The sequence below is a fragment of the Manduca sexta genome, chromosome 28, assembly GCF_014839805.1.
Source record: "Manduca sexta isolate Smith_Timp_Sample1 chromosome 28, JHU_Msex_v1.0, whole genome shotgun sequence".
Classification (NCBI taxonomy): Eukaryota; Metazoa; Arthropoda; class Insecta; order Lepidoptera; family Sphingidae; genus Manduca; species Manduca sexta.
The window spans coordinates 18,793,406-18,820,903 of record NC_051142.1 but is presented as its reverse complement, the minus strand read 5'-3'; the positions used below and the strand labels follow the sequence as shown (position 1 = coordinate 18,820,903).

At 37.5% G+C, this 27,498-nt stretch overlaps 1 protein-coding gene across 1 annotated transcript; it reads right to left on the bottom strand.

The window, feature by feature from the left end:
- Window positions 1–150: 150 nt before the first annotated feature.
- Window positions 151–27,498, bottom strand: LOC115446417 (organic cation transporter protein). The gene is made up of 12 exons (XM_030173073.1): window positions 27,342–27,498; window positions 13,100–13,538; window positions 7,573–7,765; window positions 6,967–7,096; window positions 6,490–6,618; window positions 4,022–4,214; window positions 3,327–3,432; window positions 2,465–2,715; window positions 1,959–2,038; window positions 1,260–1,435; window positions 670–842; window positions 151–505 (listed from the first exon to the last, which is right to left on the bottom strand). The coding sequence occupies exons 2-12, from the start codon at window positions 13,474–13,476 to the stop codon at window positions 316–318; spliced, it is 1,998 nt and encodes a 665-aa protein (XP_030028933.1). The 5' UTR covers window positions 13,477–13,538; window positions 27,342–27,498; the 3' UTR covers window positions 151–315.

The window sequence follows — 27,498 nt, the reverse complement described above, 5'->3', positions numbered from 1 at the left end:
TACTTCGTATGTCACATGAAAACAAAATAATACCTTAAGGATGTTTTAGAAAGAGATTACCGTTTGATACTGCTGCGTTTTATATACCAGTATGTACGCTCCGTTATATGCTTATTCTTAAAGGAATATGCAGATTTCAGAAGTGTATTGTTTTCTTAATGAAGCTACAATTTTAGCAGCTAGTCTTATGTGATGTACAAATCCAAGCTATTCAGAAGAATTTGAAACTAAAATTTTGAAAATTTGCTATTAAAGAACTGACGACACAGAAGTATATTGCCATTATCAGATGTTAAACTTGTTATTTATACATGATCAGACCATATTCTCCCTTCTTTCTTCCCTCCTCTCTTCTCTTCTGGATCTGGCGGAGGCCCTGACTGACGCTCTGATGGATGCCCTAGAACTGATGGCACTCGGAAGAGCCCTGACGAACTCCTGTTCAGTTTTGACTGAGACTGAAGCACGCTTCGTGTACTTCTCTGGCTGGGCTTCTTTGGATTTTCTGTTGTTGAAACCAAATATATTTATTATTATTCTATTTTTTAAGCAATATAAAGACAGGACAGTCACGCTGCTCGCCTGATGAGAGAAAATGATTTTTAATTTTAGGTCTGAGATTTATATAATTTTCGCAAATAGAAGGTAGGCTAACAAGCGATCACATACCTTGGGAAGCAAGGATTGTCCCAAAACCGTTGGTCCTTGCCGAAGTCTTCTCCATCAGCTAAGGTCTGGGGCATCTCCGTGTCCATGGTCTCCGGCAGGAAGAGGCACAGCAGACCTCCCACCACGCCCAGCGCGCCCAAGATCAGCAGGGGAAGGTTTTGAGAGAAATTGGCCTGAAAATAATTGAAACTAATCATTACATTTAATACGGTAAAATCAAATCGTCTATCTACCTTTATCATGCTCAAAGTAAGTCTGAAAGCAACTTCACTGTCAGTTCCAATATTAGTCTTGACGTCAGCGTCATTGTCAATACCCAGTGGCAGCTGCTATCCCAGTGGCAGCGTCAGTATCAGGAGTATTATCAGCCCCGGTGTCTACCCCAGCGTCAGTATCAGTGCCAGTTTTAATATTAGGATCAGTGCCAGTATCAATCTTAGGATATGACTTCTGTCCCAGTGGCAGCATCAGTGTCAGGACTACCATTAACCCGGCGTCAATCCTAGCGTCAGTATCAGGACCAGTTTCTATATTAAAATCAGTGCCAGTATCAGTCTTAGGATATGACTTCTTTTTTTCAGAAAACTTACCAAATAAACAACAAAAGGAGCGACAATCGAAGCCACGTATCCCATGATGTGGATCAGGGCTACTCCCTGCGCCCTGACGACGGTAGGGAGCAGCTCCGCCGCGTACTGCAGCCCGATGTTGTACGATATGTTCACCGCGAACCGGCCGAGGATGGCCAGAGATGCTGACGGTCCACCTGGGAAAATCATTATCTGTAGAAATTTAGGTCAAAAGTTTATAGCAAAATATCTGGATGTTTAACCAACCATCTCTTCCTAATTCCCATACTTTAACTCTTAGCCCTGTAACAAAACAAGGATACTCCAGACATAGTGGGAATTTACGAAATAAGATAACTTAACACTTTTGTTTGCTGGAAAAAAACGCGATATCGCTACCATGAGGGTGAGTGGAACGTTTGTTGGTGTCACCGATCTTACGGCCCAATGTCGATAATTTGGAGTACAGCATCATCCAAGCAGGAATTAGGAATCCCTAACCCTGAGCATATCCTACATGAGCATACCAGCCAAAACCCGCGGCGGCCTTTTTTGGCGCCAACAGGACGACCCCTTGCTTATTTTTTGGACCAAGCGATAAAAATAAATTTAATGTTACATTTATTTCCTTTCTTTAAGTCTCACTTAAACCTAATCATGCGTAAACTGCCTATCAAATTCTTTATGCTTGACAATGTAATATTTTCTTTTTCAACTTACCAACAGGCACAGCAGTAGCGAGGAGGCTGAAGATGCCGCTGATGACCATCGAACCGCACGCCAGCCATCTACGGCCCCACCTGGAAAGTCAATACAGATTACAACTCTTATTTTTAATAGATTCTATAATTAAACTATCTACACTGAAAAGTCTATCATTTGGATTGTTGTGTACGTTATTTCATCCACGAACACCATCTCTTTAGAGCTGCGGAGTCGCTGGTTGTCGCGAGGTAAGGGAACTGATGCAAGCCTCAATATGAAAGATATCCGTCGTGGTGTGTGTGTGAACTCATGCGCTTTACGCATAGTGCAAGCGATTAGGGAGAGTAGTAGGGCGCGTCTTCGTGGATGAAATTATATATAAATTTCGTCTGTTACAAAAAAATGACAACCATCTCCTTCTCGTCTCCTTAACATCTTTGATTGGATGAGGATTAAGTTCACAAAACAGACAAAACTCAATAACTGAAATCGAACATGTCGGACAATAGCCAGCAACTCACCGATCCAGCACCGCAGTGAGGAAGGTGTCGGCGGGCAGCTCGGTGGCGGACGCGATGGTGAACGTCACGAAGATGTCCAGCCCCAAGGACCCCACATTCCTCACATGCCCGTCGAACACCAACGAGATGGCCATCCAGATGACGATGAGCAGGGTGGCGTTGCGGCGCAGGCGCGGCGTCCTGAATAAATCCAGGACGGAGTACGAGCGGGACTCCGCTTCTGATTCTTTAATTGTTTTCATGGATGATTCCTGGGGAAATGTTTATTATTTTCAAGTTATTTGACGGTAACCATGTTATATATTCGGTTGAAATTGTGCATGATAAGGGGATATAGACCTTATTACATACGAATATAATTTCCGCAAACTGTGTATCCAAAAATTACGAGTTTACATAACCCTTACATATTATAAGACAAAGTTTCCCCATTCTTGGTAAAATAAATATAATTGTGTTATGTCTTTATATATTTTGTTTTTGTCTCCTTTTATTGTACATGTTGTACTATTATTGTCCCAATAATAAAATCTCTCTTTCTTACCGTATACAAAATTACGAGTAAAGTACGATAAATGCTTTATTCTTTAATCTATATCTATACTATTATATAAAGCTGAAGAGTTTGTTTATTTGTTTGAACGCACTAATCTCAAGTACTACTGATTTGAATTGCAAAATAATTTACTATTGGATAGCACACGTATCGAGGAAGTCTATAGGCTATATAACATCACGCTATGACCAATAGGAGCGGAGCATCAATGAAAAATGCTGCAATAATTTGGTCTTATGTGTTGCACGCCCATTGTGATATGAGTACTAATCGATATTTCAATTTAGTAATAAATCCATTACTCACAGTGAAATCGTTTAAAACCTTCTCAGGTATGGTGGCTTTGTTGATCCTCTGGAATTTCTTCATGATGATGAGAGCCTTGTCGATCTTGCCCTGAGAGACCAACCATCTACGAAACAATTACAATAAGATTGTAATGATGAAATTAATTGAATGTAGACGATAGGCTCGGCCTCTATAACAACATGAAACACACTTGGTGAAAAGTGAGTGTACTGTTGCACCTTTGCCTAACCCTTAGGAGGTTATGTCGTGATGTGTGTGTTGTGTGTGTGCACGCGTGTGCGGGGTGTCAATATGTGTGTGCATACATATGTTTGGGCGCGTGTGTGCGTGTGTGCGCATGTATGTATGCGTGAGTGTGTGTATTTGTCATTTATTTTTCTGGTTTAAAGGTGGTCTTTATAATATATTTAAGTAAATGGGGTTAACTGACGTTTGCCGTTTACTTGAAGGTTTTGACACAAACATTTAACCTCTAATGTGTCGAAATGACGAGCTCCGTACAATGTCATACCTGAAGTAGGTACATTATAATTATTACTTTTAATGACATACTTGCTTGTGATAGGATATATTTTATATCTCCTACCACCAGAAATGTCTCATTAAAATTAAGTAACAATGTGTCAATAAATGGGCAAAGGATTCCTCGTAGTCCATCCATGAGACCTGCAATATATTAGTTATAACTTCACCTGGCACTCTCCGGCACGACCCAGGGTGTGGCGAGGGCCAGGACGAACGGCACGCTGGTGATGAGGGTGAACCGTCTCCAGTCGTCGGCCCACAGCGCGATCCAGGGCAGCAGCGACGCCGCCAGCGTGAAGAACAGCGCTATGGACATGTTCGCCACGAACGTACGCCATTTGGGGCCGACGTATTCCAATACTGGAAAGGGAAGGGTATTAGAATCTTCAAACTTATTCTTTAATCTTCTAATCTTCGTCCTTAAGACTCATTTTAGTTTAACTCTGTCGTTGGTAGCCCAAGATACTGGCCTTGGCTTTTGGCTCGAAATTCTAACATTAAGGATCTCATATTTTTATATACATTAATTTTAAGTAGAATTATATATTAATTACGTAAGTCTCTGTAAGTCTGTTTGTCATGAAACGATTCTATTTCATTTCATTATATGTTATAAAAAAGGGTATCTAAAAATATAAAATATTCTACAAGCTTAGAGTTGTTGCTACGTACCGATTTACTGTCATGTCAGCAATATACAGACCTATGTTCAATCTGACCTACCACATAAAAATCCTACGATAGAGCTATAATGTACTAGAGTCTTAAAATCTATGATTCGAACACCTTTAGATAAAAAGGACAATTTAGAACATTATACGCCTTTCAAGTTACAAAAGTTCCTAAAACACAAGCGACTTATAGCGCCACCTGAAACGCCAGCGCCATCTATTTAATATGTAATGAAAAATTTCCATAATTTCGAGTGGGAGTATATGACTGCAATAAAAAGATGCCTATGTGTTAATCCAGAACGTGATCTATCCATGTGCCAAATTTCATCTAAATCCGTTTAACTGTTTCCACGTTTACTTCCAGCAAACAACCAAACATTTAACAACTTTCGCATTTATAATATTAGTAAAAGAAGGTAAAGAAAAAACACTGAAAGGTTTTTCTTAAGGAAAGGAAGGTAAATAAGACTTTAATAAATATAAACATACTCAAACTAGCTTTTGCTCGTGGCTTCCCCCGCTTAAAAGAGTTTCCCGGGATAGAAAGTAGCCTATAACCTTCCTAAGGTCTTGAACTATCTCCATACCAAATTTCATAAAAGTTCAGTAGATTTTGAGAAAATTGATAACAGACAGACAGAAAAGGGAACTTTGTTTTATGATATTTAAAGATAGATAAGCAGCTTTAAACAACTAGGTAGTTATCACCACGGATAAAGCCTATTATAATATTTTTTAGACGGCCTCGAACCCAAAACCTTCGTGAGCGTGTGTTCGTGTGAATCACTGAGACTTCGGTCACGGTCGGCAGTCTACGTGACATTTACTCTCAACAAGCACATTTACTTTAGTCTTGTCTATTTCAGACAGAATAAGAACTTGAACGAAAGTAGGCGATATTATAACAAGAATAAAGAATCTAAAAAGGTAGGTCTCTCATATGTGAGAGTTCGCCTGAGTAAGTACCACGGCAATGTCTACTTCTGCCGCCAAGCAGCCGTGTGTAGTCACTATTGTGTTTCGGTTTAAAGGATATTGTAGCCAGTGTAACTATTGGACATAATAAGACTTAATCTCATATCTCAGGAGGGCAAGTGCATTGGAATACCAAAGAATACTTTGTAATTCAAGGTGTTGACTGGTGTTTCGTTTCGTTAAACGTTTTATTTCAATATAGGTCAATAAATAAGAATATCCATAATTCCACTCGTTGGTACGTGAAAGAAGAATCCATAAACCACAGTATTGTATTGTATAAGTCAATAATATGAACATTGTTCTCTAATTGCCAACACAACGCCTACCCATAAATAATAGCAATTTTTGCACCTGAACTTTGGTTACCGAGCCACGCCACTGCATCTATATCAGCTTCTTAATAAATAATAAATCTATAATAACATCAGCCCTGTGTTATATACTGTCCCACTGCTGGGCACGAGCCTCTACTACTGAGAGGGATTAGGCCTTAGTCCACCACGCTGGCCTAGTGCGGATTGGTAGACTTCACACACCCTCAAAATTCATATAGAAATCTTCTCAGGTATGCAGGTTTCCTCACGATGATTTTCTTCACCGTTAAAGCAAGCAATAATTCACAAAGAATACACACATAACTTAAAAATCATAGGTGTGTGCCTTTGGGACTTGAAACTGCGGGCTTTTGTCTCAGCAGTCCTTTCTATACCCAACTAGACTATCGCCGTTGTATTTCTCAATACCCAGTAATTATCCCTTTGGTTTTGAACCGGCGGCCATTCGTCTCAGCAGTCCGTTCCACAACTAACTAGGCTATCGTCCCTGTGACTCTCAATACCCAGTAATTATCCCTTTGGTTTTGAACCGGCGGCCATTCGTCTCAGCAGTCCGTTCCACAACTAACTAGGCTATCGTCCCTGTGACTCTCAATACTCAGTAATTATCCTAGCGTGACTACCCAGTTGTCATGTTCCAGCACTTACCAAGGATGTACATCATGGTGAAGCAGTTGTCGAAGGCGAGCCCCACGAGGAACCGGCACAGCGTGAACGACCAGAAGCTGTTGCAGAACGCGGTGCCCACGCCCGCCAAGAAACCCATCATGTTCGTGCCTGCAAATAGAAGGAAAATGCTTGAGTAATTGGAAGACAGAAATGATATTATGGTCATCATGATTCGTCGACCTTATTGATAGGTGCTGATATGGGCACACTAGGATTAGCTTTTGGTGATGAGAAGGAAGCAAAGCCCAATTTTTGGTCTAGAAGGTGGCAAATCGGAAATTCCTATAGATTGTTCCAATAATTCAACAAAAGGGGAACTGCCCTCCTCTGCACACTTGCCCCTGGGTATATCCCATAAACAGTGCTATTAATTACTCGAGGCTCGACATATATAAACATAAAACTGAGTAACTATTGCAGATATATAGAACATTAATTTGTATGAACAGTCCTTACCCACTAGAGCCGGTATCCTGCCGTACTTGTCGGCTATCCAGCCGAAGACGAGACCGCCCACGATGGCGCCGCAGAAGAATATAGCTTGCGCGGTCGCGGGCAGGTTGTCCTTGTCGCACACCCAGTCCAGCTGCGGAGATACAGAATGTTACACTGGGATGGTTAATGCATTTGATACACTCTATACCCGAAGGTTTTTTTTAGGGAACCACTGCATTTTTTCCCAGGGGTCCTGGATACAGGCGAACCCCGGGCTTAGCAATTGCAGTGGCTCTGATAGCGAGTGAGAAAGGAAATGGGGGAAGGATGGAAACTTTCTAGAATTCGTGGAAGGGAAATGTTTACGAGCCCTTTTAGACCTCAATGTGTTATACAACTACGAGCTATGCGCACTGCATTATGAACAACGGCCCGCAATAAATTATCAAATCCAACATTTTATCGAATAATAATACAAATGTGCCTGGAACACATTTTCCAATCAATACCTATCTCTTTTAGCTTAAACTTTAACAGAAGTTAAATTTTTACATAATAACTTGTTGGCCAAATGAAGTGCAAGCGGCGAGACTTCACCAAATAATACGTAGTTCATTCGTCCATTACCTGGGTAGCAATAGTCTCGTACGGCACATCGCTCCTGTTATACTCCCATCCGTTGGTGCAGGGCACGATGGGCCACTCGTCGTCGGGCGTGGTCCGGCCCTGCGCCAGCGCCGCGGCCCAGTCCGCCGAGTACATGCGGCATCGGTCATGGGGGAACGGCCCGTCTGTCTTCGGCGGGATGGCTAGGGCTCGTCTGGGGAGAAGACAGATACATGACGAAATGATGCTCGTGTGTTTGTCGCAGTGTGGACGGAGCGAGAGACGGGGCATGACGTCACGCGGACGACAAGACGCTTCATATAGGTTGGTTACTGCAGGTGGCGGCCCACCGTTTCCACTAGGTGGAAGACAGAATTGCGGTAGCCTAGAATGCGCAGGCGCAGTGTAATGTTTGGCGGACAACATGCATTAGATGCAAATTTAAAAATAATGTTTGTAGATTTTGCCTCTTTGTGGAGAAGAGATGTATAGATATGGAAGTGGTCACAGATTCAGCGACATCGTGCATTTGTTATGAATATTATACAAAGTATTTAACGCATTTTCAATTAAGAGATAGTAACATTGTTATGTCCTATTATACCGGTGAGCTAATTGTGCCCGTTGGAAAAATATTTCCAACAGTAAAAAAATATTTAATTACAAAAAAAAAGAATAATATATTCGTACTATAAACTATTATATAAATCTGAAGAGTTTGTTTGCTTGAACGCGCTAATCTCAGGAATTACTGGTCCTTATTGAAAATTATTTTAGTGTTGGATAGTACATTTATCGAGGTAGGCTATAGGCTATATAACATCACTCTGTAACCAATAAGAGCGGAGCATCAAAAACGTAGAAAATTATTTTCTTTGGAGAGCTTCCGTTGCGTGCGTTGCGTAAACAGTTAAAGTAACGCAACAATGATGTATGACAGAATTGTTCCTCCTAAAAAGTTCTAAAAGATACACCTATATATTAAAATAAAATCCACCGTTGTATCTATCTGATTGCCTGAACACGACAAAATATTGTTTTTGACACAATATGTAAGTACTATATTAAATATTTAATATTTTTAGTTAATAATCATCACAGTATTTACTTCCGCCATTAACTATAATTATTATGTACAAACATCTTAATATTATACATACTGTAAATAATAGTCCAAAGTACCTTAATTTTAAACCACAATATAATGATAACCGTTATCAACTTGACAGTTTAATCATTGTTTATGTAATTGTCTCATAGGTTTAGTGATAACGTACAAAGGCTATGATTTGTGAATAAGGTTTGATTCCCAGGTAGGTTAATAAAATTTTCATTAAGTTTATTAACTTTTAACAAACTTCCAAACCTGCATATGTTCGGGAACTTTATCATTTATTTGTAAAGAAACAAACAAATCTTGTATTTGCCCTAACTACTGCGCGCAAAACTTCCTATTTTCCAGTTTTTCGACAATTTATATTAAACCGCGATGTTTTTCAAACCTTTTTGTCTGACTTCGTGATTAGTAATTATCATTTTTTATTCATTAGTTCCGGACTAAAAAATCTCTATTGTATTTCTTTAAGACTGATGTAACTGAAGCGGATAAATCGTGACTGCATGCGTTATTGGCTTCACGTTGGGTTTATTTTTGCAAATTGTATGAAGAGACAAACATCGTGTCGAATTACCGCCAGGAACACCACAAAGATCTTTGTACTACTGCACGACTTGTAACTCTGGTTCTATGGTGAGAACTTTATGTTTAGTCCCAAAATGTCAACTAATTGCAACATGTATTGCATTCCCTGAAGTGAAACAGAGGTTGTACCTACTACTGTGCTTGCTTTGGGTTGGTAAGCTTCATTTAGTTGGTCTATAAGGCTTAAATTTCAAATCCCATTCCAACAGAAAACAGTTCCATATTTACATAGCACCTGCAGGATTCTCTAAAAACAATTCTACTGTAAAACCGTATCAACTATAATTTAAATGTAACATGTTGCAAATTCTGGTGGTGGGATATCTTGTATCCGCCCGGATAGCGACCACCGTACACAAGGTATTAAGACCCGCCATAGTGGTCCACGTAAGTGTGTCGCGTTCCAGTATCAGCTTGTGGATATGTTCAAACAGTCCAGCCTAATTGTGTCGACTGACGAGGATAATCATACTCTCTAACTGTCTGTACCTGCGACGGCGTCGTGTGACGGGTCGGCCACTTCCCTACAATATGGTTGAGGAGGCCGATGGCTGGCACATGCGTCATACTTGTGAACGGGTGCTGCTTGTGTGGACTGTTCTGCCCATTTCGCTTACATTTCTAATTTCTAATTGCTAGAGGTATTGGGAGGAAATAATTATAAGGATAATAGAGAAAGTTCATGATTCCTGAGAGGGTTGTGCAGTCATATAAAAAATTAAATTAATTTATTCCTTATTTCACGAGCCTATAAATGAACTGCTCTAAACTTTTTTGTTTTTTTCTTCTTACTTTTATCATGTACTGTAGTTTTTACCCTAAACTGATTGAAAAGAGCAACACCAGAGTTTCTTGCCCGTTCTTCTCTGGTGAAAACTGCTTTCCGAACTGGTGGTAGAGTTAATATTGACGGAATCAAAATAATGTATAACATTTTACAGATTCAAAATAAATCATTTCATTTCATTTCATTTCGACAATCTACACTCTATCTAGACTTCACTCCACTTACAGTCAGTTAAAACAAAAATTACAGTCAGAGAATGCACAGGGTAGAAACCGACGGCCATAGTCTCGGCAACCCTCTAGGCAATCGCTTTTTTATTACAATACTTTTTAAATTCTAAACGTAAACATTACGTGCTTTCCTGGTCACGAACAGGTCATGGTTAGTGATCAAGCCAGCCTATATAGCATTATATTTAAATTTTCAATATCGTTTGACAAATTCACCTCTGTCTAATGGTAGCCTAAAGTTGAGGTCATATAATCATTTTTCAGTTCAAACACAGATCTTTCCCAATATGGGAATCGAACCTTTCGGCCCACAGCTAATGCTATATAGCGGAAATATCCCAATGTAGACTAAACGGCCCATTACAGGCGGCCGTGGGAGCGCGCCTTTTGCTTTTGTCCGCCGACCTCTGCGAAAGGTCAGCACTAGGCCACAGTTTTTGTTGGCCTGGGAGTTATAATAAAAGCAGTCGAATAGTTCTATCGGGAAACTTTTTCGAACGCAGAGAGATGACGAGCAAGCTTAGCAGGCGGTAAACGACTTCTCATAAACAACCAGCAACGCAACAGCACATTGGATTTTAAGTCACTTAACGTCTTTCAAATCGGAAGACAACGTTTGCACAAAGGACGTAGATATATACATTGTGATGGTACCTATCCCGTCAGATTTATACTCGAGCGACCTATCTATCATCGAACTCCAAAAAAACGGGATTGTAAAAGCATTTGATTCCGAGGATTGATTTTTTGTTTGCACAAAAATCCCAATGTAATAAACCCATTATAACTGAATTCTATTGGCATATCGTTGAATCTCTGTCCACGCTTTCAAACACAAGCATGACATTACGATACAGTTTATATTTGCTAGGCCATAAAGCGTAAAGTTAAATCGCTAATCAATCTATCTAAAATAATGACTTATTCAAATGGAATTGAATTCAAATTGCGATGTACTAGCGAATTCTTGCACATTTCCTACAATTACCGTGTAATACAATAAACGCCTTATTCCGTTATTTATTAACTAAAGACGGCAACCTTGAAATCGGATGTGGATGTCCGCACGTAATTATTTGCATATGAAGACGCAGATAAACAACGGGAACCATTGTTTTATATCTGAATGGGAGCGAACCGCCTAATGGGAATAGAACTATCTTGCGGAATTTATCACGCATTTATCATTTTTTATATTATAATTTTCTCCCGACATTTCGAAGACTGCACCCTGCGGGGTCACGTGGCGGACTGAGGTTAATAATAATATAATACTATCAGCCCTATATTATATACTTGCCCACTGCTAGGCACGGGCCTCTTTTACTACTGAGAGGGATTAGGCCTTAGTCCACCACGCTGGCCTAGTGCGGATTGGTAGACTTCACACACCTTCGAATTTCCTATAGAGAACTTCTCATCTATGTGCAGGTTTCTTCACGATGTTTTCCTTCACCGTTAAAGCGAACGATAAATTTACAAAAAATACACACATGATTTTAGAAAAGTCAGAGGTGTGTGCCCTTGGGATTTGAACCTGCGGACATTCGTCGTGGCAGTCCGTTCCACACCCAACTAGGCTATCGCCGCTTTGGACTGAGGACTGAAGTTGGTCATCCGAAAAGTCAAAATTACAACATCTACCTACATTTTACATTAATACAAATTTTATTAAAAAAAAAATATATAGAAAAGTGCATTTATCGTCACTTCTGATGCTTAGTTCTTACACTGGGTCAGTTTTGTAATCAGGAAAGAGTCCGCATTGCACGTCCTGCGTTTAAACAACATTTTTTCATTCTAATGTAAAGTCCGGCAAAATACTGTTTAAACCTTATTTCTGAAAGAATTTCGCTTAGTATTTAAGATAAGGACTTTGCTGACGTCAAAATGTACTATTTTTAGTTCAAAGTTATGATTGTAACTGTTTGTAATATTGATATAAATCATCGATATACGTCAATGATATACATAATATCCTTTTAAAGTAAGGCGATAGACGTGTTCCTCATTATTTGGATGTACGAAAACAATCCGATTTAAAACGCATCATCATCTAAAATACACACAGGGAAGACCCTTTCGTTCACTGACCAAGTGCATCCGCATATACAAGGATATAAATAAAAAAAAAATCTACAATATTAATTTCTTCTTCTTCTTTTATATTTATGACTGCAATTTTATTCCATGCGTATTCAAAATGCCTATAGTAAACGTAATCGACACGATTATATCGTATTTAACAAGAATTAATGTACTTTACTTTACAAAATTAAATTATTAAAATTCTATGAATACATTCCTATAATATTATCTATTCCGTTACCCTATCATTTATTAACAGTAAAAAAATCGTAATTGCTAATTCATTGAAATCGTTTTCTACATTACTATAATGTGTATGTAATAAAACTTAGCTGAAGGTCGACATTAAAAGGCCTAAAACGATTTTAAATATTCTAAAAGCATTATAATTGTAAGTTTCCGTGAAGATACTGTGGTCTCAACGGCCCCGGTGAATAACCGGCGAAAGAAGGTCACAGGTTCGAATACACTTAACCGAGAAAAACTTAATGTAGTCGGTTATCTATTTCTTTAATTTGGTTATTTATTGAATATGTGAGAGTCCCCTTATCGGATACAAATACTCAGATTTTCAAAGGAATAAAACTGACACAAAATATAACACGCCTTGGAGATCCAATCAACATACTTACCACACGATTATGATTTTTCAACTAAGTCTGATGAGTTAGATTCAAATTATTTTGACTGTGTGGATGGTTATTTGTTAAGTACAATAAAAATAATTAAAAGTTCACTCACCTCTCTTCAACTGTTAGATTAGCTAACTCAGGTACCCAACACCAATGTTGTTCAGGTGCAATCGTCATAAAAATTTGTGAGAAATACACAAATGCAACAAAAAATGCAAAAGGTATCATGAGTAGAAACAATATCTTCTGATACAAGCCGAATTCACCCACATGGGGTAACAAATCGTCGAAATCAGTCGCTTTTTTTTCTTTTTCGTTATTATTTGTTTCGTTTCTTGTGTTAGCAGTGTTGTCTGAGCTGTCATTTTCGAATGCTTTGTTGACAAAACTACCGTTTACGTTTAAGCTTGACAGGCTGTCCATGGACGCGTTTTGGCGGGAATCTTCCTCTTGCTCGACGTAAGGAGTTCGTTCTTGCGGCGCCATTTTGATTTGTGTTTATTTTCTATAACTCGATGGTCATGCTCTTTTTGAATTTGGAATGTTAGCTGAAACAAAAAGACAAAATAATTGTAAATCTCGCTTTTTAGATAACACACATAGTTTTTATGAGACGTTCCCCTAATTATTAAAGTGCAAAAACCTAATGACGTCAAGACAAAAAATTTAAAATACATACAACATAACATTACCAACTGTTTTCGCAGTGATTAATGGCACAAACTCACGTCATTTTGGTAAGACGAACATAATTTACCTAATACTAGAAATCATAGCTCCGGGTTGCCTGCCCTCTGCATCGACCAGAGCGAGATCTTTTGCCGCAACAAGCCTGTGATTATCCAATGCATTGGTTACCGAATACTAAGAAGTCCTTGAACTTGTAAGTTGTAACAATGATTTATCATTCGCGTCTCGAGCAGTTACGTGCCTAAGCCATTCCACAAGGTTGGGTTTCGTAAGCGTGTTCAATACTTGTTGCCGAACCTCAGTGCTATCACAATATTGACTGCACAAACTGCTAGTAAACCTGCATATTTGCGAAATTTTTTATAGGAATTTTGAGGGTGTGTGAAGTCTACTAATCCGCACTAGGCAAACGTGGTGGACTAAGACCTAATTACTCTCAGTAGCAGATTTTATTTATTTAATATAAACTGCTGGCTTCGTAGTAGAGGTACATGACATTAGTGGTTGAGACTTAATTGTCTTATCGTATGTCTCATTAACGAACGTAAGGCTCTCGATAAATAAGATGTTCATATATATTTATGTATATATTTTTAGGTTTAGATAACATCGGATGAGCGAGAAACACGTCAGTCGTCTTGTCCTTTAGTAAATCCCCGAAAGGATAAGCAAAAGTGCAATCAGTACAACTAAATACAAGTATTGTTTTCGTCTAATCACGTCTGCCTTATTTTTGTCTCATGAAACCGCTGTGTCAGATACAAAATAAAACCCCAATATCTGGCCAAATAAGCTGAGACATTACCCGATAAGGGAATCGAATCAACAAACCTAGCTTTTAAACGTTAGCACAAGTACGAGGTGATATTAATACAAACACTCATTATGTATAATAATTGCAATTCACTTGAACATATTAATACCTCTTTGTGTTTCCGACCTTGCGAAGGGATTGGAAAATTCATCTTTTGTGACGTCAGCGTTCTAACAAGCTGATAAAATTCCTTATATCAGTTTATATTTGATAGCTCACACTACTGCGGTAGTAGCGTCATGTATGCTGTAAGATTTTTTTACGTGCCCGGCCGAGTGGTACCACTGCACCTGATGGTAAGAGGAATGGGGTCCAGTAGAATGACGATTAATGAGAGATGATTACCCCTCGACAGTCGACACAATTATACCGTCCTGTTGGAACCGTATATACACAGACTAAACCCGGAACGCGACACACTTACGTGGGTCACTATGGCGGGTATTAACACCTTGTATACAATGGTCAATATCCGGCCGGATATAAATTATGTTACCAAATTGCCGTGCTAAAGTTGACCGGGTCGAAAGTTATAATGGGTTTTCTACTCTATATTAGCTTAGAATATGTGCCTTATATAGCAATTGGCTTCTACCTATTGGCTTCTATCACTTAATGGGACGAAACAAACGTGACGTAAAGTCAGAGCAGTAGTTGGACCTCTGCTTGCCCTTCGGGGACATAGGGCGTGAGTTTGTGTGTGTGTGTCTATGTAAATATTTCATAGTTCTAATTTTATTCAACGAATAAAAGTTCATAAAAGAAAATATTACACAGGATGTCGTCTCATTAATCTAGCGAGTGTACGCGAGCAGATGCGAGACACTGATTTTGATTCCCATTTCGAAAGGTTAATACAGTACTTCGATTTGAATAAAAAAACATATTACGGGAACGCCCGGATTGGAATTTATCTCCCCGTAATTATGATAGGCTCGCCCTCATCACACCATTGAACAGATATAATTGCTACAAATAAATATACATATATTTGCACCTCTACCTATCCCTTGTGAATAAAAGCCGTGAACTTACAGCTGTAGATACATAACCTTACACAAAGTCTATTGTCGTTTGTAATAACAAAGATTATTTTATTAAAAATCAATTTAGCGTAATAACAAGTCTAATTATTTGCAATAGATTTGATTCGATTTAGGCCGTTCACAATAGGGCGGCCATGATGCGTCCATTACTAGGACAGTGAAGGGAACTCAACCTCCAACGTAAATTTATTTGTTGCGAGACAATAAAGTAATTCGAATGTTATTTGTTCCTGACTGTTTCGAATGGACTTTTATCGATAAATATATCACATTTTTAAAATAAATAATGCAGTGGAAAATGTGATTGCGTGCCACGTTTAATTTGTTTTTATATTTATGTTCATGATAAAAGTAGCAGACAGCTCGCTCGATGACAACTATCATAGCTGACCATATACAGCAGCACACCCACTTCAAACTTTTAATCATAAAGTACGGCACAGATGTATCGCAATTGTCACCATGAGTCATATGGTAAGTCTCACAATACCTATAAACTAGGATTAAATGTTCATCTAAGTGATACAGGCCATCGTTTTTGGTAGAAGTATATCAGGGTGATGTAGCTATCCAAACAGATTTTCGTCATCTGAAAGACCTACTTAGATTTAATGACATAAAGCTTGATCGACGAAGACTGGCAAAAGAGACCCCCCCCCCTCCCGCTCTTTATTTCAGAAGTTTCAGCATTTCCTTGTGGCTTGTGATCAAATAGTTAACCTTATTACACGTGTTACGGTAATATTACAAATAAATCTAGATTTAATATTTCCTAACAATGTAACAATGGCTACTTCAGTCTGACTTTTTATTCGACTATAATCGTAAATCTACGATTTGTTTTTATTATCATGACTTCTCACTAAATCACTATCGTACAAAATTAATTGACGCGGAAGTTGTTAATATTCGCACATGATATGATGAGCACTGGTGAAATAGCACGCGTTCAATTCTCGTTCGAGGACGTTTGGGCTCGTAATATAAGTAATTTTAGATATATTTAGAGGAAATGTACAAGACTGTATCATATTGTGGTCCAAGAAGTGTTTGAGCTTGTTGGGTATTTTATTTGAAACTAGGTTATGCTTGCGGCTCCGTCCGCATGACTAACCTTTCTCTCTACAAAAGTTCCAAAAATGGTATAGCGATTTATACCGCTACTTGTAGTCGTACAAGTACTGGAGTCGTCCAGGGCCATTTATTTAAAAATTCTATTTTATCACACAACAGCAAATTACCGGCATAAAAAAGCCTATGTGTTAATCCAGAACATGGTCTATCCGAGTGCCAAATTTCATCTAAATCCATTGAGCTGTTTCCGCGTTTACTTCTAACAAATTCTATAAGTTTATCGATTTAAATACACTTTCGAATTGGCCGGTAGGATATTACCAATGACGATACGCGCCCCTTTTCACTAAATAGTACGACTTGTTCTGTAAAGTGTGCGCACTATTAGCTTCTACCTATGCTAATAAACAGTTTAACGTCATCGGGAAAGTCTCAAATATTCACAGTTCGTGGTTACAGCACCCGCTCGGTCCACTCAAGGACCCGATGGTTTCGTAACTCTTGGTTGTTTTAACTTATCCTTATACGAGTTATTTTAACGCGCAAATAAACAGTTACAACCGTTGACATTACGAAACATATTTATATACAGAGTGTACCTGAATACAATTAAAATGGTAGAGGTATACTCAAATCCAAAATTTTCTTTATTCAAATATCTCATAGATATACTCAAACTCGAAATGTTCCTTATTCAAATATTTAACAAATGTACTCAAACCCAAAATTTTCTTTATTCAAATATCTCACAGATATACTCAAACTCGAAATGTTCCTTATTCAAATATTTAACATATAGACTCAAACCCAAAGTTTATCTATTTAAATATTTCGCATATCACCTAACACTTTCTTTATTCAAATATCTTACACTAGCTCTTTTGAATGGTCAAAAATCTACCACTGCTTCGATAGAAATATATAGATGTATACAAAGTTATGTGTACCCAAAAACTATGAAGTGAGTAAAGTCAGCTTATTTCATTTCGTATGTACTGAGTGGCGTTAAAATATATGTTCAGCTGGTATACAAACATACATAAAGACAGGAAAAATATTCAGATCGTCATTGTAATTCGTAGTAATACTAGATTTTTACTGCACATTGTTACAGAAATCGAACATGTGACTTTGCGTATCACATGCGGCATATCTATTTATAACTGGTTTTGTCGTAAATCCACGCACAAGAAACATACTGTACAAACCACGTATTTTGAGGTGTTTTGCCGTTTTTAATTGATACTGGTTGTAGCGGTTCGATTAAATAAATTCAATATCTCTGAATTTGTTCCTCACAGCTCCCTTCTTTGCATAAATAGCGACATTTCGGCGTGCATAGTACATGTCCAGTAAATTTTTTGAGTATTCCAGTTAACTTAAAAAAGTTGGACGAACAAGTGGTGTCCCTTCTCTCTACCATGTTTCCGCAATACCGGAATTACTTTTGATGTATGAAATACCAAAACAATCAAGGATGCCTTGCCAGTTTAAATAGAAAGAACTAGAGACAAGGTAAGAAATAAGATTTGTGTCCTAAATTGTAGGTATAAATGCAAACTCTACTAACGGCTGATTTTAATAAATGATCCTAATATTAATCTTCGATCCGATCTTGTGAATAAACAAATTAAAAGAAGAATTTGAAAGCATTTAAAACAAATTAGTTCTGTTTGGTCCAATCTCGTGATAGATCGAAAAAATTATTGGGTTTGTTCATTGAAAACGGCCGTAAGTCTCTATTATACAAATCTGCAGGTCCATTTTTTTGGACCTTGTTATCATAGTTTGTGTACACGTGTGAGTATATTGTGCGAATAAATGTTTCTTTCTTTCTTCTTTATCTATATATATAAAAATGAATCCCTATTTCCCTTGGTCACGCCATCACGCGTGAACGGCTGGACTGATTTCACTATTTTTTTGTTGTGATTGTTATTGTCAGGAGAAGGATCTTATGAAAGAAAAAATTGAGGAAGTTGAGCGGACCGTTAAAAAATTTAAGAAAAGTAAATTCGGCGATTGACAGAATGCGCGCTGCAAATTCAAAGTTGACAGGACATCGTCTGTCGGGTCAACTAGTTTCATATATTTTCACTAATACTATTCTATTACTATTCGATTTTTTCACTAATAGAACTCCATAACACTTCTGAGTACTGTAGGCTACTTTTCATCTCGGGAATATGTTTATACCGGAAAACATTTTTCAGGCGGGCTATCTGGGATAAAAAGGACTTGACCTATCTGTGTACCTTTCACCCAAATTAAGACAGCAGTTACTTCTAACAAATAAAAAAACATCTAAAATCAAAATATCTCCTCCCATAGAGGCAACTTTGTACGCTCTGTCTCCACACCAAATGTACTACACCCATACAAAGGGGGAAATTTGTCGCTTGACTAAGCACATAGTTAAGTGTGTATACCTCATGGTTGCCAATTCACATTGAGGCCTATAAGGGCTCGCGAACATTTGCTGTCTTCTCGCCTCCTCCAATCCTAAGAGGGCTCCATTCCTTCCCCTACACTTCCTTCCTGCAGATATACCCGTCCAACTTTCCAGGTCAACGTCCAGGTCTTGCAGTCGTTATGCCGGGGAATTCTAGTATTCCATTCGCAGGTTTCCCCCGGTGTTGATTTCGGGGTCCGATACAAAAAAAAAACTAAATACCTTGAGCGTCAATTGATGTCAATCGTAAGTTTGTAAGCGCGGCGTCGTTTAAAGTCAACGCAATGTTATTTACGAATAGTTTATGCTGCGATAATAATCATTAATGTTTGCAGGTCAAGTGAATCATAATGGGTTTCAAATAATTGTATAATGTCACGGACATGTCTTGTTTAGATTATCATTAATTTTATATCACTGGTCGTGCCTACATCGTCGTCTGTGTGGCCTTCCATCAGCCTCAGTCAGCAATACTTCCCCGTCTCCCCCGTATGTCCACTAAAATGGGGAAGGGTCCATATAACCCGATTTTTGCTGCCTTCATAATTATGTTAAATTGAATTATCAATAAAACGATTTATATACCGCATTTATGCATATTATAAGTAGTGTCGGGTACCCTTTTGCAAAATTTCTTCCTTCGCCACTGGTATACTAACCTTATATATTACCCAAAACGAAAATATTTTTGAGTTAAAACAATTTAGATTTAATTATTGGTTTTTAAACACCCCAACTAATATTTGGACGGTCTCTACGTATAGCATCGAATCTGCAAAATGCAATTTTCGATACTTTGCGTAGGGACTGTCGATATTTAAACGATCCTTATTAAAATGAACTGCATTTATTTAAAACAATAAGGATCGAAGTACTTATCGCCATGGTACTATAACACTAAACAAGCGATGTATATTTAATGGTCCCTACGTAAAGTATTTCATCTGCAAAATTGCATTTTGCAGATGAAATACTTTACGTAGGGACCGTCGATTTGAGCAGACATATAAAAGTTACAGTATCTTCAAAGTAGTACAGCACCTTAATAACTAAACGCTAAAAAATGTTATTTTTTCAGATACGACAGTTTACTGAGGAGCCATCGATTTAACTGTGCGCCAAACCTCATCCCAAACCGTTCAGCGGTTGCTGCGTTTACTTGCAACTAGTGTTGCCAGACGTATTTACCGGGACGTTCCATATTTTTTGCCCATTAAAGTATTTGTCCCTTATACACTGAAAAAAAAACTGGCAACCCTACTTGCGACAAACAGTCAAACATCATTACGATTTCCTGCATTTTTAATATTAGGAGTATTTGTTTTGACAAATATGATAATTAGTGTTATTATTAGGTGACCATCACCGACGGCCATTTTTTCCCCGCCAGTGACCCGCGACAGTGTGTCACTGACCCCAATGTGTAGTGATCACGAAGCGACTAATTGCGTCTGACTTAATGATTTTACCGCGATGTTATAAATTTTGATGCGGTGATACATTTTGCGCAGATTCTTAAAGGTATCCTAGACTTGCAAATAGTTCTAGTCAAAAAACAACTCTAAAATTACCTTACATATTAAACTTACATATACTATGGGAGTTGACATATTTCAGTTCGCTTTTCAGGTCAAGTAAAGCGTCGAATTTGTTAACAAGTTTTGCCGACAACTATAAATTAGGTAATAGGAGAGAAGACATAGTGGAAATCAAAATCAAGCAAAGTCATTCGATAAAATTTATACAAATAATATCAATACCAACCTTCAAGATTATGTATGTGACGTTAGCCCCGTATAGAAAAGAGGCAGTTAGAAATAGTTTATTATAATATAAAATATATCATTTTTCAGATGCCGCATCTAAACATATTTCGTTATTGAATGTTCTGTAGTATCTTCACGGTCTCTCAGTACTTACAGTTAATTATCTCATCGGGTAATAACTCAATAGGTTCATGTAATTATTATTTGTAATTAAATTTGAATGGATTAGGCCTCTGCTAATAGTCTGTCAGCATGTTCGATGTATCAGGCACTGCGCAGACGCTGTTTCGTTGTCGAAAAATATTATACTACTATAAAACTCAGAATGGACTCAGTCTGGGTGAAACCTTAAACACAAAGGAAAGCGTTGTAACAATGTCGGTTAGAAGTTAAGAAAAGTGCAAACAGGTTTGTATATTACATATATACAAGGTTAGTTTTGGATTACGTTAATAAATTATACCACATACTCGTCTATACTTCTGCTAATATTGTGCCAAAAATCGTCTATGAATAATGAATACTTATCTCCAACAAAAATCTCAAATTTACTTATCTATTTTTCGATAATTTGTAGGTCAGTGTGAATATGGCGTGTGTGTGAGTGCATTGCGGACTGAAAGTGTAATGCTCTCGCTGCGACGAATTCTTTCAGAGCAGTAGTAGTGGCACATCGGCGTGTAAAATTAAAAACATTTTTATTAATATTTATTTAGTTCGAAACTTATACTTTTTTATTTTACATCTACTCTTTAAGAAACTCATTTTAATATGTTATATTCAAGAAGATAAGAAGATGTCATACAATGCGTGCCACTGCCGTTCCTGGACAGGAGGTGCAGTGGCGGTTGTGAGGGCAAGATAGTCTCTGTGATAACCACGGCGCTTACTACTAACTGTGCTATCTATTCCCACGGCATTAAATTTAAAACCCATAAAAAAAACTTAAATCATTACCCGATTCCATCGCCAAGCAGGTGTGTGTAGTCACTATTGTCTTCCGGTTTGAAGGACATTGTAGTCAGTGTAACAACTGGACATTATAAGACTTAACATCTCATGTCTCAGGAAGACGAGTGCAGTGGAATACCAAACAATACTTTGTAATTCAAGGTGTTGGATGATGTTTCTACTGTTTATGGGCGTATCGCTTACCATCAGACGAACGGATAGCTCATCTCGTCATTCAAAGCAATAAAAAAAACCCATGCCTAACTGACTTTGCCTAAGTGACATAACCTAACTTAACACGACTAAATTGTAATAAGCATATTAAATTACACGGAAGCGGTTTTGAATATTTCCTGGTTGAAAATAGATTACATTTTTGCATAGTTCACTCGTGGGACTACATTCGATTTAAAAGTAAGGTCTTGTGCATAAGGAAGGACGTCACGCTGAGCGTTTTACGTCACATGAGCGGTTTTTCATATTTGTGCAATAATTAGATCATTGAAAATTATAATATATTGTTTTTTTGTAGTTTGTATTAATGTTTACAATCTGGTCAAGGAAATAACTTGTACTTAGTTGTTTTTACTTTAAAACAGTCGGTATTTTATCTTACTGAGTAATCAGCAGCCACAAGACAACCTGAACGTATAAATAAAAACTATAAAAATAGGGAAAACGGTATATTTTATTTTAAATAAAATTAAATGTCCTATATTGACGATTTGTATTTTCAATTTATGCAACTATTTTTGTTGCTGACATAATCAATACTGGTATAATACTGCGATAAATATTTGGAAGAATTTTAGGACAAATATATAGTACCTTATAAAAAGTATGTTCATGAATTTTTAGTACTTGCTATTTCTACTCGCTTCGACAACAGTGATATAAGACTGTAATAGTAATTACATATAATTATACATGAGTAAATTGACGCTTGAGCAGATCATGTTGCATGTTATAATTCAAGGTACAGCCACCATACACTGACCTCTACCTTGAAGTAAACTCATTTGAATTCGCGGTGAATTTTTTAGTGCCGGTTAATTTTAATAGCCTTTGAAGTTGTTATCTTGTTTACCACCTTTGGGTGTCAGTGTTTGTGTAGTCATTAGTTAAATCCGTCTTTCATAATGTCTTAACTTAAGTCTAAGACCACGACTGTGCAAAAAATGAGGTGTCAAGACCTCCGGTTTTGCACAATGACCCACTATCCAATCATTTTTCCTGTATTTATTCTACCCCTTCCTCCAGTATATGGCCAGCGTGACACGTTTCATGCATATTCCAGAAAGGATGTAGCTAAATTATATTATATTTAGTCCCGAGCATGTACGGAAAACCCAGATGAAAAGATGCAATGAACAAAAAATCTTACGATGTGTCGAATGCAATATGAACACGCCTTTATATTTACTAAAGTAATGAGGTCACATTTATTTTTCACTAGCTTTAAATATTATAATAAGGGAAAAACATTGATTTCCACCATTATTTCATAAATAACAAGGTATGTTCTGGTGCCTATTTCGGTGACATTATGAACACACAAAAGACACATCGTGTGGTTATATCGTACGGCGCACAAAATAATGCGAATAATTATTGTTTTTCGAATCTCGTTACACATTTTTTACCCCAAGTATTAATCGAACTTAGAACCTCAACGTTTACAGCCCAAGGACGGAACCAATAGACTATGGAGGCGTAATTGCCCCAAATACTAAAAAAATGTCAAAAACAACAATCGGAAAGAGAAATAGATATTTTCAGAGGGAGCGGAAGTCTTCCTTCCTCGTTACTTAATGGACCAACGCAACACTTGGCAAAATGTTTGATAATAAAACGATGACTTAAGTCGCTCACTTAAGTAGATATGTTGTTGTAAGAGCCACCACGGCCCATAAAAAATAAAATCACAAAATATTTAATTACAATATACATAATGATTTCTTATGATTACGCGAATGTTAGATATTGAAATCAAAGTATTGTACGGTCCTAAATCTTAGAAACGTCGGCAGAAAATTATAATATTAAAAAAATCGCGATAAAATCCAAAAAATAGTTTTACTTCAATACAATATACATGTACCAGCTACTGCTCGCGGCTTCGCCCGCGTGAAGAAATTTTCCGGGATAGAATTTGACCTATAACCTTCCCAGGGTCTTCAACTACCTGCATACTAAATTTCACAAAACCGTTAGTAGATTTTGAGAAAAATGATAACATACATACAGACAGAAAGATGATTTTGTTTGATAATATGTATAGGTGTATAACGTGCACGTAAATATTATATTACTATAATGTGGCCTGAGGTAATGACACAAATCTGTAGTTATTAAGAATTATCTGAGCAGTTTGTAGAATTAATAATGATGCATTTCATTATGATTCGTTAAGGTCAATTGTTTAATAAGCAAATATTATTTAAATGCAATACAATTATCATAATGTTTGAGGAAGAAGCATTCATAATTTTTTTTATTGGAACTATTGTTAAGACTAGACTAAGATTAATGTTAAACTTGATCTAATCAGCAATATTTGGACCCTTCTTTTTTTTAGTTTCGCGGAGAAAGTGCCTTATGACTACTGCCTAGCTCTCATGGGGGCCGACTAGGAGGGGTCGACATGCCTTACGATCCGGCGTTGAGCCGTTGACGACCTCCGAGCGACCGCCGCGCCGGGCCGCGTCCCTAACCAATACATAACGTATAATAATAATAATATCAGTCCTGTATTATATACTGTCCCAATGTTGGGCACAGGCCTCCTCTACTACTGAGCGTTAACTTGAACTTGAACGTTTATATATCATAGGTATCGAACTTGCAGCCGCAAGCGCGTCAGCCGGTTTGGCTACAAGAGCGCTTACGGTACGCGACATCTTTATTGGTACGATTAAACATATTCGAAACTAAAATGAATCCTGTATTATTGCTTTTAAGACTCATTTTTCGTATTTTTTTATTTATTCCTTAGAAAACGTATGATATGGCTCGACACGCGTTCATATTGCTATAAATTCGCCTTACTGACACTGTCCAGAGGCCATCCGATGTGCATAAAAAGACGACCAAGAATTGTAATTTCAGGAAAATACCTACTTATCTAAAAACAACGGGGGGGGGGGGGTAATCGGGAGCTTAAGGCACCCGGGTGGTTACTAATGCCAGCATTTACTTACACAAGTATATTCTCAAACATACAGTGACTGTCAGTTTAAAACAAGGCGATAAGTTGTTCTAAATTCAAATACATTAACTGTCGTTTTCAATAAACGATCCCAATCTTAACCTTCAATCCGATTTCGCGATTGAACCAATCACAACATCTCATTTGTAAGCATGTTAAAAATGTTTGTTTTGATTGATCCATTTTTGAGATAGATCGAAATATTCGATTGGGATCGTTTATTGAAAATGACGGTTAGTGGGTTTAATATAACAATGCGGCGCTTTAGAATATTATAATAATTTCAAATAATTTGAAGCGGTTTATCTAATTTTGTATAGACTGAAAAACGAGCAGGCGCCGCTAACTATGACAAGGGTAGTGATTCTCAGGAAGTAGATATTTATGAGAGCCATGTGTCGGAAATATCAATGTTAACTATATGAAAAGAATAATTAGGGTACAATATCGCGTGACAACACGTTGTATATCGTACAGTGGCAGCAGACAAACTTCTCACACGACATTATTATTTTCAACTGACTTAAATTTTCCGATAAATAACAATTTACGAAAAATTTTAAGTTACAACAATCAGTTGGACAAAAAAATGTTTTCATCAATGCACGATGAAAACAAACATATTTTTTTTATAAATCCTTGTATTTTGTGATCTTTTTTATACTAAAGACAATTAACGGTACGAAAGAGTTTTTGCTCATTTTTATTTTTTATTAGAATTTAAACAAGATAGGTCCTTAATGTACATCGTCGCCGAACACACCTACACTTCCAAGGGCTCATGGCAAACTTGATCACACTACCACATGGGATATTTTTTTGTACCTAAGTGAAGCTTGGGCACAAAAGCAGCGGCGATAGCCTAGTTGGTTGTGGAACGGACTGCCGAGACCGAATGTCCGCAGGTTCAAATCCCAAGTGCGCACACCTCTGACTTTTCTAAAAATCATGTGTGTATTCTTTGTGAATTTATCGTTCGCTTTAACGGTGAAGGAAAACATCGTGAGGAAACCTGCACAACTGAGAAGTTCTCTATAGGAATTTCGAGGGTGTGTGAAGTCTATCAATCCGCACTAGGCCAGCGTGGTGGACTAAGGCCTGATCCCTCTCAGTAGTAGAGGAAGCCCGTGCTCAGCACTGGGCAAGTATATAATACAGGGCTGATATTATTATATTATTATTATTAAGTGTAGCTTCTCGTCCCCCACACTTCCTTCTCAGCTCTCCCCTCCCTATTCCCCTAGGGACTGCCATAGTTCCTAAGGTGAGAGATTGCCTGTACACCGTTCGCAGGATACCTCAAATAACCATTTCTCCCCAAAAAAAAAAGTAGCTACACTAACGTACAAAAAGTCGACCACCACGCGGCAATTTTCAATTGTCAGCTATTCTGTTAAGGTACGTTTCCAACCTTTGCGGAGTTGGAAGAACGGAGGGATTTGTTGGATCTCGGCATCTTTACTCACCATAACTTCGCAGGACAAACTTAACCTACTTTGATTATGTAGTCTATCACAGTGGCGAAAGTTGAAATTTTCCGAAAGCGAACCCGATACAGTATAAAGGTCCTGCTATACATGAATGCAGTCTGCAAATCATTCCAATGATAATTAGATTATAGATAAAGGGAAGTCGGCAGGAATCGGGTTATATCGTCCCTTCGCCATTACTCTATCCTTGCATAAATTAAGCTGCAGTTAAAATTTCATATAAAGCGTATCTACTCCTTTTGTGCTTATAATTTTTAACTTACTTCCAAAAAGAAGGTTGCTTAATAGCTACGTCATTTCTATGTAACAATTATAATAGAGGTATGATACATATTCATTGAGTTTTAGTCCAAAATCCAAACACTATACATTCCGGAAAGACAAGGATAGCTGTTCATTATCCTGGTTTTAAAATATAATTGTGATAATTTAGTACATAATCTATAATAGCTGTTTCTGGTTATTTTGATTAAAGATAATATATTTCTTATTCTAATAAATAATCATATCAAATTGGTAATAATTTATTGTTACGATGGTTCTTATAAAAACAATGAAGCAAAAACGATATTATTTTATATGATCTCCATCATCATTATAAATTTTATTTGACGTGAAAAACTTACTGTGGCTTATTTGCCAAGTAGTTTTTTCCTAAAAAATATGTTAAGTTCAAAATTTAACTCCATTCAAAAGTCAAAACATAATGAACGTTTAGTTTTCAATAGTGTAATTATAACGAACTAAATGCTAGTAAATATGGCCGTGACTTACATTTAATATTATTTAAAGGCAAAAATAACTTTAATAAAACATTTTTTTAAAACCATATTATAGATAACGAAATAAAAAAAACTTACCACCGTTCCCTTTTCAAAAATCGGTGTCGAAAACTGGAACGTTTCACTCACACAGGTTTAATTCAAAGGTGTTCCAAATTTAAAATAAGCACTCGCACAAGTACTATACTGTCGCGTAAATTACTTGAACAGGCAAACGCAGCGCCCGCTGCGCCTA

Coding starts and splice junctions, on each gene's coding strand:
- LOC115446417 (XM_030173073.1), bottom strand. CDS start 13,476: ATGGCGCCGCAAGAACGAACTCCTTACGTCGAGCAAGAGGAAGATTCC. Junction 4,215..6,489: donor CACCATGATGTACATCCTTG/GTAAGTGCTGGA, acceptor TTCCCTTTCCAG/TATTGGAATACGTCGGCCCC. Junction 506..669: donor GACAATCCTTGCTTCCCAAG/GTATGTGATCGC, acceptor TTTCAACAACAG/AAAATCCAAAGAAGCCCAGC.